Consider the following 14,214-nt stretch of genomic DNA (forward strand, 5'->3'; position numbering starts at 1 on the left):
ATTGCCCAAGCTGTGTGAGCTCGGTGGTCATTGCACCAAACCGATTCCGACCACCGAGACATCCCACCCATTATAAATAAACTCATCTTCCTCATTCCCGTGTATAAATTCAACTTCCTTAGTCCCTTAATTGTAAGTTATTTTGGTCTCCTCGTATCTACGTCGTCGTTCTTGTGTCTTGTGTTGCCTACTTCATCAGTCTCAGGAGTCGAACATTTAATTGGCCTATGTCGAACATACCAGGCGTTATCGCCGCAGCGTAGCAAACCCATAGGGCAACAAACACAATGTTAATTGTTTGTTGGCAAACAATTTAAATTGGTTAATAAAACTGCATTGACCCTCCGGTATTATATTCATTGTGTTAGATAAGTAGTTTTGGACAGCGTGTTAATTTCGTCTTTGAGGAAAATTCTCTCGCGACTTTTAACCGGTGGGTCGGATATAATTGAGAGAATATATCCCATCAATGAGTAAATACGCCGCAAAAAGTCACTTGTTATGCTTACATAACGCGATGGTGTTATTATCTGTACGTTGAATACGCCCGATGGATCAAGTCTTATGTTGATGGACTTCCGTGCAGCGAAGTCTATGACGAAGTTCGTGGCGTCAAATTAAATCGTTGCTGGTGGTGGCAGTGTCGGCGATGACTGTATAGTAGACGAGCGTTGTATATTTTTGCTCGCACGTCCACCGTAAACCTGAACAGGAATAGCTTGTCCTGCCATTTTTTGTTCCTTCACACTGTTATAATTAAACGCACTTGTCAAACGTTGGGCGGGCAGAGCGTCACTATCGCGTGAAATATATTATATAACGATATTATCTTATAGTTAACAATAAATCTGCGTAATTAGTTATCGAGACTAGATCCATTTACGGCGCTCAAAACGTCAAGCGGCGAGCACAATATTAATTTAGCGCGAAAATTCGTGCGTATATGATAAAATGGCTGGCGGACCGGATAGAGGGTTAACGAGCTACCCACGCGCACTAATGCGTTATGTATATAGATATGTACGTATGTATGTATATAGTATGTATGTATGTATGTATGTATGTATGTATGTATGTATGTATGTATGTATGTATGTATGTATGTATGTATGTATGTATGTATGTATGTATGTATGTCTGTATGTATGTATGTATGTATGTATGTATGTATGTATGTATGTATGTATGTATGTATGTATGTATGTAGTATGTATGTATGTATGTATGTATGTATGTATGTATGTATGTATGTATGTATGTATGTATGTATGTATGTATGTATGTATGTATGTATGTATGTATGTATGTATGATGTATGTATGTATGTATGTATGTATGTATGTATGTATGTATGTATGTATGTATGTATGTATGTATGTATGTATGTATAAAGGTATGTATATAGTGAGGAAAGCCACCATCGCAAAGTGGCACAGTTTATGGTTGCACTCCAGGAAGGCGCTATGGACTCATAGACTCATTCCGGATCTAGCCAGATGGATCAACCCAAAGGTGGCCTGGTCATACCATATGACTCAGGCCCTCACGGGTCATGGGTGTTTCCAGCACTACCTCCACCGCATGGGCAGGGCGGCAAGCCCAAGGTGCATGCACTGCGAGTGTTGGTCGGACACTGCAGAACACACACTGTTCAGGTGCCCGAACTGGGACGGCTTGCGTGAAGGACTCCGGGACAGGCTAGGACATCCTCCTGCAGTAGAAGACGTGCCAGACATACTGTGTGGTCCTGTCTTCGAGGACCTCCCGGTCGATCACCAGGAGAGACATCTTGCTCTCAGCGAGACGGAGGAGACCTTCAGGATCTTCTATAAGATGGTCATAGAGATCCTGACCCTCAAAGAGCAAGAGGAGAGAGTGCGCCAGGCGGCTGAAGCTGCCGGGTAGTCATCAAGCACGGGCGTCAAGGGCGGCGGGCTGAAGCCGGTCCGTGAAAAGGAGGATTGGGTACGAGATGATGTCTAGGATGGCGGATTTAGATCGGTCCGAGAAGACAACATCGGGTTGAAGCTTCACAACTATCGATTGTAAAGGGGGCCTGTCCCGTGCCTCTCCTCACTATTCTGTATATTTTTGTCCGTTCTCTTGGGTCCGGGAACTATGCATACATACCAGCTTACGGCGTACGGGGGGGGGGGGATATGGGGGATATATCCCCCCATGAGCTGTATTTATATATTGTTTTATACCTACAAATATTTCAAATACAAACTTATAAATTATTACGAAACTAAAAAAAAAAAAAAAAAATGTTTAATTGTGTATACTTAAATATTACCCGGTTATTTTAAATATTTACCTTTTAACGTCTTAACGATAAGCAACAAGCATGATTTCAAAATATAAGGTCTGATTCCTTTTAATTATTATCTATTAATTAGATTAAACTAAAACAGATTATATGGTAAGTAATCAGGTAATCTGATAATGGAAAAAACCACCATTCCATAAACATAATATAATAATAAAAATGTAACTTCAAGATTTATTTTCATAGAACGAATAGCCATAATATAAAATATTATGTAGTAGGTTCTATGAACGCGCGCCGACACAAAGTATCTACATTGATTATTGCGATTACATATAAGCACTACACGTCTAGGACTTTAGGTTAATAGGTACACACCGTTACACAGTGTCATTTTCTAATAGTCACAGTGTCAGTTATATTTTTATACACTAAAAGCAAAATGAACAAAATAAAAGAAAATTAACTAAAAGTACTCTATTGAATTTTTTTAAAAAGAAGGCTGGACCTGACGTAAGTATATAATTTTAAATTATTTAAAATACTAAACGTTATTAGGCCCGGAATTAAATGTTTTAAAATCGTACAAAATATTTAAATATGTATGACGTATTTTGTACACTTATTATAATTAGCATTACAACTCGCGCTAAAATTATGCAAAAATAAATAAACACCAGTTAAAAAATGTATTAAAAATTTAATTGCAGTCACTGCAGTTTATTCAATAACTAGTATGTCAAATTAATTATTATAAATAATTGTTATAATTATTATTATAGTTTATATTAGTGTATAAAACATTTGAATGAGTTTATTAAAAAAAAAAATATAGAATTTAATAATTCATGATAATAATAATTAATAATACCAACTTAACATTTAATAATAATTTAATTCGATTTTACCTACACATTATCTTATTTATTATTTAAGGAAAACATAGAAAAATCTGATGATGTATCACGTGAAAAATATCATGTTGAAAATGAAAAATTGACTCAAGCAGTCCAAGAAACAAATAAGGTACAGTACCTATTGTTCTATGGTATTATACCTGTAGCTTGACTGTTAACACTATGCATTAAAATTAATAAATTTGGTTGTGTTTCGTAATTTTTTAGAGGGAACATTTTTATGCTCGTAAAAATGACATTGGTTTGTTTATTAGACGTGATTTGTTATCAGACGAAGAAAAAAATACAGTGAGCTTTTCAAATGCAAAATTTTAAAATTTCAAAATTTCAAAATTATTAATACCTTATGTCGGATTTAGTCTGAACTAAGTAGTTCATACCTACCAACATATCATAATATAATATAAATTAAATTGTAATTGTTTTTATTATTTATTGTTTAAAATCTGTCGGTACTTACCAATTCATGGTTACCAAATCATAATTACATATTTCCATTAAATGAAAAAAACAAAAAAAGAGGTTTAAAATTTCAGCATAAATGGCTGAACGAATACAATTGGCTTGTTTATTCGGAAGTTGAAGGTGGAGCTTTTTGTAAGCATTGTGTTGTTTTTGATAAAACCGGTGGTATAGGAAATCAGCCTTTAAAACATTTGGTTAGAGAAGTATTTGACAGTTGGAAAAAAGCTAAAGAGGTATTATTGAATATATTAATATTTTAATCTCTTACATTTTAATTTAATTTCCTTGTGAATACAATATACACGTTATTATATTGTTATAATTTTAATTAAATGATAGGTATTTCGACTTCATTCTACATTAGCGTACCACACATTTTCTGTTTTAAAATCGGATGCATTTTCAAAAACGTATTCAAAAAAAGAGCCAACAATAGAAGAACGACTGGATACAGATACAGAACTCGGTTACGGGTATTCGTTCTACTCAACTCACAAATCAATTGACTGCCAGTCAATCTTCGTCTGTAAAATCAAAATTCATTGTTGGTTCTGTAAAGTTGTAAAGTGTTACAACTGCCCTGCTAGAATCTGAATTGTTCAATGGTTACCTAGACGTGACTATCAACAAAATGGTTACAAGGCATCCATCATACTCTTCGTTCCATATTCGTCTGCCTGCGGATAAGCTGGATATTGTCCTCGATCCTGAATTCTGGCCCGATGGTGTAATGGTCAAACGTTTTTGGGGTCGTATAGCTCCTGAGATGATTCAAGACGCCACTCAAAAAAACTGATATCTTCATGTTCGTCTACCTGTCCTCCTCTTAGTGTGGCGTACGCTCCACCCACTTCCAGATCTGGTGTTGTGAAACACCGCGAAAAACTATCAGCCAAGGAGTGAAGCTACCCATAAGCTACTATCAAAACTGTAGAGGTCTTAGAACCAAACTTTGTCTTTTTAAATGTAATGTTGCTGTGTTTAATTATATTTTCATTTGTTTAACTGAAACGTGGCTTACTAATAGCTTCCAAGACACGGAATTAGGTTTTCACAACTATGTTGTATTTAGGTGCGATAGAAGTAGTCAATCCAGTAATTTTAGTAGAGGAGGAGGAGTTCTCGTTGCCATTCGTAACGATGTGGTCCATAACTTGTTACCTGCACTCATTAACAATGTTGAATATTTATTCATTAAATTTTATGTAAATAATAATGCTTAAATTGTTTGTTCCGTATACATTCCTCCTAGTAGCCCTATCCCGGTATATGAGTCCTTTATATTTGCTGCTCAATATATTATCGACGCCAATCCTGGTTCCGTATTTATTTTCTCTGGTGATTTTAACCTTCCTGACCTATCCTGGTCTAATGACGATTTTGGTTTAATTTATTCTTCCTCTGGCCCTATAATCCACTGTGTTCCTGACGTTTTCGCATATAATAACTTTTTCCAGCTAAATCACATACCCAACTCCAATGGCAATTTCTTTGATCTAGTTTTTTCAAATGATTCTCGGATCATTATAGAGAAATCCGTTACTGGGGTGGTTCCTTGTGATCCTTACCACCCAGCCTTAGTTTTTATGATTAATTTTGTAGATGACTTACCATCTATTGATAGATGTCATAAATATTATAATTTTCGTAAGGCCTGTTATCCTCGTATTAGTGCCTTCTTATCATCTTAGAAACCTTAGCAACAACCGATATTAATTCTGCTACGTGTGCATTGTACGATGCATTGCATTGCTGTGTTACAAGTTTTGTACCTTTAGTTGTTTTCAAACCTTCTAAATTTCCATCCTGGTTCTCTAAAAATCTAAAAAACATTGTTTTTGCCAAGAAAGAAATGCACGCTAAATACAAAGCATCACGTAACCCTGCTGACTATAACAAATTCTCTAACCTGCGCGCTCAGTATAAGTATTATTATAAAAAGTGCTTTAAAACATTTCTGGATAACACTGAAAACAAGCTTAAAGTTAATCCTCGTTTATTCTGGGACTTTGTACGTAAGCGTAGATCTAGCAATGGTATTCCCAACTCTGTTCACCCCAATGATGTAACTGCCACTGGTCCTGAATCCATCTCCAGTCTTTTCTCATCCTACTTTAACTCAGTCTATGTGCCTTCCCCAGCAAGTAGCCTACCTGTTTTTCCATTTACTTTACCATCTGACTGCATCTTTAGTGTCGATGATGTCGAGAACTGGTTAGCTGATCTAAAAGAAAATCGCTTGGCTTCGTAATGCGAACCATGAATGAGTTCAAGCTGGCTGGATCTCTCAAGACTGTCTACTGCTCTTTAGTCCGAAGCATGCTAGAGTATGCGTCTGTGCTCTGGGACCCATTTGTGGTAATTGATTCTTGCCACTTGGAGCGAGTACAAAGGCGCTTTCTGTCGTCTGCAGCTTACATGCTAAAAATTGTCCATCCTCCCCATGACTATACTCCAGTATTGCGAGCACTTGGCCTTACATCTTTAGCAGATAGGCGCGTTAAAGCTAATCTGGCCTTTTTAAAAAAGTTAATCGATGGTTCCCTAAACGCCCCTTCACTGCTCGTTCAAGTAAACTTTAAAGTTTCTCATCGGGCCACAAGGTCTCGAGTTCCTTTTGCTGTACCTCTCCACTGTACCAATTACGGTAAAAATAAACCAATTGACCGCATGATGCGGTTGGCTAACGAGGACCCCTCCCTTCTCAGTTTACTTTAATATTGTGTTATTTTTGTACATTTATTGTATGTAATTTTGCTTGTGTCCTAATTATTTTAGTTTATATTTACTGTGCCTGTAATTCCGCTGTATTTTCTGTTTAGGCCGTCACCCCTTGTATATGTTAGCTATCTTATTTTACTGAATTATTGTTATGAACTGTACTAAATAAGGATTTTTTTATTCCTTGAATTAATTAATAAATAAAATAAATAAATACACTGTGTACGATTAATTAACGATATTATAATCTATCATACTGCTTTTTTATATACAGTTTGTAGCAATATTTTTTAAAATGGAAGAGGTAAATGCTGCTGTTTTTTCACCAGTAAAAAAAAATCCATGTGGAAAGGTAAGCAGAATTTAATACAATTAATTATAACAATATATTATTATGAATTTGTATTATATAACACATTATTTATTATCATAATTTACTTACTAATATCAAACATTTTTTGTAGTTTGTTGGTAGCCAAAAAAAAGAAATTATCATAAATATGTACAAAATGAAAATGATAGAGGGAGCTAATCTGCCAGTTGATCAAAAGCCGAAATATTATGACATCATAAAATTCATTTCACATTATACCGGTATTTGACAACGTACCATCACAACAACGTTATCGGATTATAAAAAAAAGGTATAATTTCTTCTCCTAATAAAAATAAAATAAGGCCAACAATTACCGAAAAGATTGACGAGTTTGACAAAAATGCTTTTCGGCAAAAAATTCATGGGTTCTGGTTTCGAAGAAAAATACCAACTTTGCAAAAAATTCTTACTGCCGTCAATGATGATCCTAGTTTACCAAATTTGAAATGCACATCATTACGTACAATTTTAAAACATTTAAGTTTCGTATATACCAAAAAAACTCGTAACAGTGCACTGACTGAACGAAGCGAATTAGTCTGCTGGCGACAAAGGTATTTGGAAAAAATTAAATTTTATCGCAGCCAAGGTTTTCCAATTTACTACCTTGACGAGACTTGGGTAAACGCTGGGGAAACGACTTCAAAATCGTGGGTCGATAAAACAATAAAATCACATCGAGACGCATTTTTACAAGGGCTAACTACTGGACAAAAAAATCCGTCTGGTAAAGGCAAACGTTTAATTGTTGTCCATATAGGATTGTCTGATGGTTTCGTCGTTGGTGGTCTCTTGGTTTTTGAATCTAAAAAAAATACAAGTGATTACCACGACGAAATTAATGGCAACACATTTTATGAATAGTTTAGTAGCATTTTACCACTACTAAAAGAAAATGCAGTAGCTGTTATGGATAATGCGCCGTACCATTCGGTTAAAAAAGAAACGTTTCCCCAATCTTCGTGGAAAAAGGAAAACATTATTCAATGGTTGACGATAAGAGGGAAAATAATTGACCAACGTATGGTCAAACATCGACTCTTGGAAGAGGCACAAGAATTTCGAACGGATTGTAATAAGTACGTTATTGATGAATTGGCAAAAGAAAACAATAAAATTGTACTTGGGCTACCACCGTATCATTGTGAACTCAATCCTATTGAGTTGGCGTGGTCTTCTGTTAAACAGTACGTTAAAATGAACAATACAACCTATAAATTACCAGATGTAAAACAATTGTTGATTGAAGGCGTGGAACGAGTTTCACCCGACATGTGGAAAAATTTTATAAGCCACGTTATTAAAAAGGAGGAGAATAGAAAACTGATAAATATAGACAATGTATTTGTTTTAAATGTAATTTTGAAATAACCAACCCATCATTTGTTCCAATTTTTTTTCATACCTTATCATACGATAGTCACTTTATAATTCGAGAACTTGGTTTTGATGATAAGAATATACATGTTATTAGAAATTCTGTAGAAAATATATATATCTTTTATTAAAGAGGTTGCTCTGAGATTTAGTATAAAATTCGTTGACACATTCCGTTTTATGGCCTCCTCATTAAGCGAGCTTGCAGAAAATTTACTCGAAGATAAATCAAGGTTTAAAGAAACTTTAAAATTATTTTCTAATAAAACATTTGATTTAGTCACACGAAAAGGGGTTTTCCCTTATGAATATATTGATAGTTGGAGTAAATTAAACGAAACTCGATTACCTTCAAAATCTGCAGTTTATAACTCTTTAAAAGATGAAGAAATTAATAATAATGATTATTCTCATGCTAAAAAAATTTGGAAAGTATTTAATATTAAAACATTGGGTGAGTATAGTGATCTTTCTTTGAAAACTGATGTCACCATACTAACGGATGTGTTCGAACATATTAGAGATTTATGTTTATCTACTCTTAGTCTAGATCTTGCTCATTATATGACTGCTCCAGGATTTGCTTTCGATTGTATGCTTAAATATACTAAGGTTAAATTAGAAAAATTAACTGATTATAACATGCTTTTATATTTTGAATCCTCCATCAGAGGGGGTATCTGTCAATCAGTTAAAAGATATGCTAAAGCAAACATACCAAACATTAAAGGTTTGAACTATAATCCTGATAAATCAATTTCATGGATTACATATCTTGATTGTGTAAATTTATATGGAAAGTCGATGTTAACTGAGCTACCTTTCAAAGATTTCGAATGGGTTGATGACTTGAACATAGATATTACTAAAATTCCTGATGATTTAGAAGTCGGATATATAATAGAAGTTGATATTGATTATCCTGAATATTTACATAAAAAACATAATGATTTACCGTTTTTACCTTTAAACGAATGTCCTCCAAATTCAAAAGTTAAAAAATTATTAAATACTTTATCATCAAAAAACAATATATATTACACTATAAAAATTTAAAACAAGCAATTGCTAATGGTCTTAAATTAGTAAAAATTCATCATCGAGCAATCAAATTTTCACAGAGTAAATGGATGGCCTCATATATCGAACTATGTACGAGAATGAGGAGAGAAGCTAAAAACAGATTTGAAAAAGATTTTTGGAAGTTATTAATTAATAGCGTTTTTGGTAAATGTATGGAGAATGTTCGAACTAGAGTTTCTTTAAAACTGGTTTCATCAGATAAACAAGCAAATAAATTGATGATGAAAAATACTTCTAAAGATAGAACTATATATTCTGAAAATCTTATGGCTATTCACCAACTTAAGGAAACTATCAAATTCGATAAAGCAATTTATGTAGGGTCTGCAATTTTAGATGTCTCGAAAACATTTATGTATGATTTTCATTATAATGTAATGAAAAATAAATATAATAATAAAATACGATTATTGTACTCGGATACAGATTCTCTGATATATAATATTCGAACATTTAATTTTTTTGATGATATTAGATATGATTTATTTCCGTATTTTGATACATCAAACTATCCAAAAGATCATTATTGTTTTAGCGAAAATCATAAAAATCAACCTGGTTATTTTAAAGATGAAATGGGAAGAAAAATGTTAAAAGAATTTGTTTCATTAAGACCGAAATTATACGCTTACAAGACTGAAAACAACGATGAGGTTAAAAAAGCTAAAGGTGTGAAAAAATATGTAATTAATCAACATATGTATTTTAAAAATTATATAGAAGTATTAAATGCGTGCATAAACCATATCTCTCTTGATAATAAGCAAACTTGTAGAAACATGAATTTTATTCAATCGAATAAACATGTTGTTCATTCTAAAACAATGAATAAGCTTGTACTAGGTGGTAACGATGATAAACGTTTTATAACAAATGATGGGATTAATTCAGTAGTATACGAACATTATAAATTAAAAAATAATTATTCTAATATTCATTAAGTTTGAGAGAATCGATATTAAATATTTTTTCCACACTATCTAGTGATAATAATTATTATCATCAGTAGATGCCGTTCAAAGTGAAAAAAAAACATTATATGAATAACTTATATAATTTAATTTAATACTGTTATTTTTTATTTTTTTTTTTTATAAAAAAGAAGGTAAAATATATAAAAAATTTTAGTTAATAATATCTCTTGATGATATCCATGAACTATGACTGGAATCAAAACCCATCCATTTATCATGCATTTTATCTTTAACTTTTTTTATAATACGTTTAATTACAAATGTGTTCGGAAAATCGGTCAATTTAATTTCTGGCTCATAAAAACCACCTAGAATTTTATTGTTTGATCCATCCTTTAGTTGATAAATAGAGTTAGAATGTTGATAATCTAAAAAACACACTGTTATGGTCTATGAGATATCTGTAAGATATCTACAAGATATCAAGGCTAAGTTAGCATAACCATGCCTCGTGTCGAGGGCAATGCGGTTGCTACTATGACCACATTGTGTCGGAATAGTAAGCGCACCAATAATTATAGTACTTTAATGATACATTTGAGATGTTATTGCACATTTTCAAATTCGTGTCCGAATTTGCAACAACAACCACAAGGACACCTGGTTTCACCCAAAAGGCGACAGCACGACGTAAACAAGAGACGCACCACGATATATAAGGGAGCCCGAAGACCAGCAACGACAGATGTACCAAAGCTATCAACAACTGAGCACTTTCACGTCACTCAGCCACTTATTTTATTTGTTACATGTATTTTGTTTATATGCAATAAAGACATATTTCGTTATTAAGTTTAACTTTAATTCAAATTAACCATCTGGATTCAAATCTGATACTGGCACGCAACAATTTGGCGCAGTCGGTAGGATTCACTTTTCAAGGAGGCAAACCGTCAAAGGCTACCATCAACAAGGAAGACTTGTACACCCTTCCTCGTTGATAACTCCAGAAGAGAAGACCATTCAATTCAACGTTGCAGAAAGTATCAGACAGGATGACAACATCAACAAACGTCGCATTATTGTGAGTGAATAGTTAATTAAATTATTACACGGATATATGTTACAAAAATATAAAACCTTAGAAATATCATTTAAGTAACTAAATATATTTAAGTAGGTCGTAAAAAAACTATTTAGAATTTTTTTTTGATTATTAAAGGGCAATTGATTTATTTGAATTATTATTGAGAAATATTGAGAATTATTATTGAGGGCATATTGTGAATTTTTGAGATTATTATTAAGAATTATTTTTGAGGGCATATTGTTGAATTATTGAGATTATTATTGAGAATTATTAAAGGGCATATATTATTGAGATTTATTATTGAGTTATATTATTATAGTTGATTGTAAAACGTATCAAATGAGTGTGAAAGCAATTTATGGAGAACACGGGTACATCTCCTTTGGAAGTAGCTAATCCATCGAATAAGACGTCTTTAGAAACTCCAGATTTGAGTTTAGAAGTATTAAATAAAACCCAACAGTTGATTAATTTGGGAAGCCCTAGTAGAAGCCCTAGCCCTAGTAAAAGCCCTAGCCCTATTGAAAGCCCGAAAGAACACCCTAGTCTATTTAGAAACCCAAGTGAACGCCAGAGCGCGAAAATAAAACACAGTTTGGAGAGAAGTTTAAGTTTAGACAATAAAAAGGTTACACGTAGCAAGGTTACGGACGATTTTGAACATACTGAGTTAACGTTCGGGAGAAAACCGCGTGTAAAGAAAATGGTTACCATAAAATTAGAGGAAGCATTTAAGCTTATACCTATGTGTACGGGGGAAGACAATATTTATCCGTTCATAAATGCATGTGATATGGCAGTAAATTTGGTTGAAGAAAAATGCGCACCGACTTTAGTTAAATATATAACAACTAGGTTATCCGGTAGAGCATTAGAAATGATAAAATATAAAAACGTTACTAAATGGGTATACATTAAGAGTTATTTATCGGATGCTTTTGAAGAAATGATAACTGCTTCAAGTTTGCAGATACAATTAAATTCCATTAAAATGCGTCATGGGGAGGACGTCAATGATTATTGCCATAGAGTAGAAAAATTGTATTATAATTATGTAATGCGTGTACACTTAATAAAGAGGAATCAGAAGCAAAAGTAATTCACGAAACTTTTAAAGAACAAACACTGAATATTTTTATAAAAGGATTAATAAGTCCTATAAGAACAATTGTAAAGGCACGAAATCCTAAAACATTAGAGGTAGCTCAGCAATTGGCAAAGGCAGAAGAAGTAGAATATAATTCAGAAAGAGAAAATAACGGATACAGGAACGATTTTAATAAAGGCAATTATAATGCTTCACGACAAAATAATAGTAATTTCCAACGTGTGAATAATACAAGAAATAATAATACGAATAGTCGTAATAGGAATTTCCAACCAAATAACTTCAGTAAACCAAGTTATCAAGGACGGACAAAGAATTACACTTAGCAAAATAATTTTAATAGACCACCTATTAAATGCTATAACTGTAGTGGTAATCACTATGCAGCTCAATGTAGAAATAAACCTGCAAGTAATAATAATCGTCCATCTAATCGAAATAGTTTTACTCAACCACCAACAAATTATAACGCACGCGCAACCACATGTGCATATTGCAAACGAAGTGGTCATGATATAAGTACATGTTATAAAAAACGTAATAATGAAAGTAGAAACCACAATTCGGGAAACGTGAACGTGTCGGGCGAGGACCGTGGTACTCGTTCGATAAACCAATTAATCGCGGAGGAAATGCACAATGTTACCACATCGTCGCTGGTTTAGAAAACAATCACATAACATGTATATCACCTGCGAGCAAAACAAACGAGTTAAATTTATTAATAGATACAGGTAGTCAGGTGAATATACTTAAGATAAATTGCTTACAAGGACAATTAAATATAGATGAAACACAAAAAATTAATTTAAGAGGCATTCATAAGGAGTTAATACAAACAATAGGCAAGATAAAAATACCAGTTATAATAAATAACAAAAATATAGACATAGAATTTTATGTAGTGGGAATGTTATTTCCTATACCCAAGGACGGTATATTAGGACATGAATTTTTGCTAAAAAACAAAGTAATGGTGGACGTAGCCAAAAATAGGTTAATTATTCAAGATGATGAAGAAACCTCGTACAAAGAACATTGCGGTTCTGTGGTTTTTAAATTGCAACCACGTACGGAAACCGTCGTAGAAATAGCAATAGCTGACCCAGTCGTGGAAAGTAAAAGTATATACATACACAAACAACAAATTACAAAGGACGTATATTGCAGTAGTACGGTGTCTACTGTGAATAAAGGGAAAGCAATAGTTAGTATGTTGAATATATCTGAGGAGATAAAAGACATAGATGTAACCGATATAAATAAGATAAATTATGATAGTGAATATGAGATATATACGGTAGAAACAAAAAATAATTATAATGAACGTATAACGCGTTTGAGACAAATAATAAGAACCGATCATATAGATGAGAATGAGAAAAAATCTATTTATAAAATATGCGAGAAGTATAATAACATATTTCATATGGAAGGGGACATGCTAACCTTCACTAACGCGGGAACTCATATAATAAGATTAAAAAACGACCAACCGCCTATGTATCGAAGACCTTATAGACTTCCTCATGCACAACAAGATGAGATAAATACGCAAATTAAGAAACTTGAGGATAACGATATTATTGAAAGTTCAAGGAGTCCTTGGAACTCTCCTCTTTTACTAGTGCGAAAGAAAATTGACAATTCAGGTAAACAAAAGTTTAGAATAGTGGTAGACTTAAATGCCTTAAAAACTTCAAAAAATGTATACTTAAAAATGATCTAATAAGTCTAATAAAATAAGTAAAAAAAATGTATTTATAAATAATAATTTTTTATTATTGATATAGGTGTAATTATAGTAATTTAAAATAATATGAATTATAATATTAATAAAATAATATAAATAAACAATAGACAATAGTATGTACATTTAGATTTTAAGCATAAA

General features: G+C 32.9%; 1 protein-coding gene across 1 annotated transcript; it reads left to right on the top strand.

Moving 5' to 3' along the window:
- The first annotated feature begins 5,910 nt into the window (after positions 1-5,910).
- On the top strand, positions 5,911-6,369 carry LOC126553358 (uncharacterized). The gene has a single exon (XM_050208539.1). It carries the CDS (start codon positions 5,911-5,913, stop codon positions 6,367-6,369), a length of 459 nt encoding a protein of 152 aa, XP_050064496.1.
- The last annotated feature ends 7,845 nt before the right edge of the window (positions 6,370-14,214 follow it).

The sequence above is a fragment of the Aphis gossypii genome, unplaced genomic scaffold, assembly GCF_020184175.1.
Source record: "Aphis gossypii isolate Hap1 unplaced genomic scaffold, ASM2018417v2 Contig00215, whole genome shotgun sequence".
NCBI lineage: Eukaryota > Metazoa > Arthropoda > Insecta > Hemiptera > Aphididae > Aphis > Aphis gossypii.

What these genes read in the sequence shown, in the direction of transcription:
- LOC126553358 (XM_050208539.1), top strand. Translation starts at nt 5,911, where the DNA reads ATGAATGAGTTCAAGCTGGCTGGATCTCTCAAGACTGTCTACTGCTCT.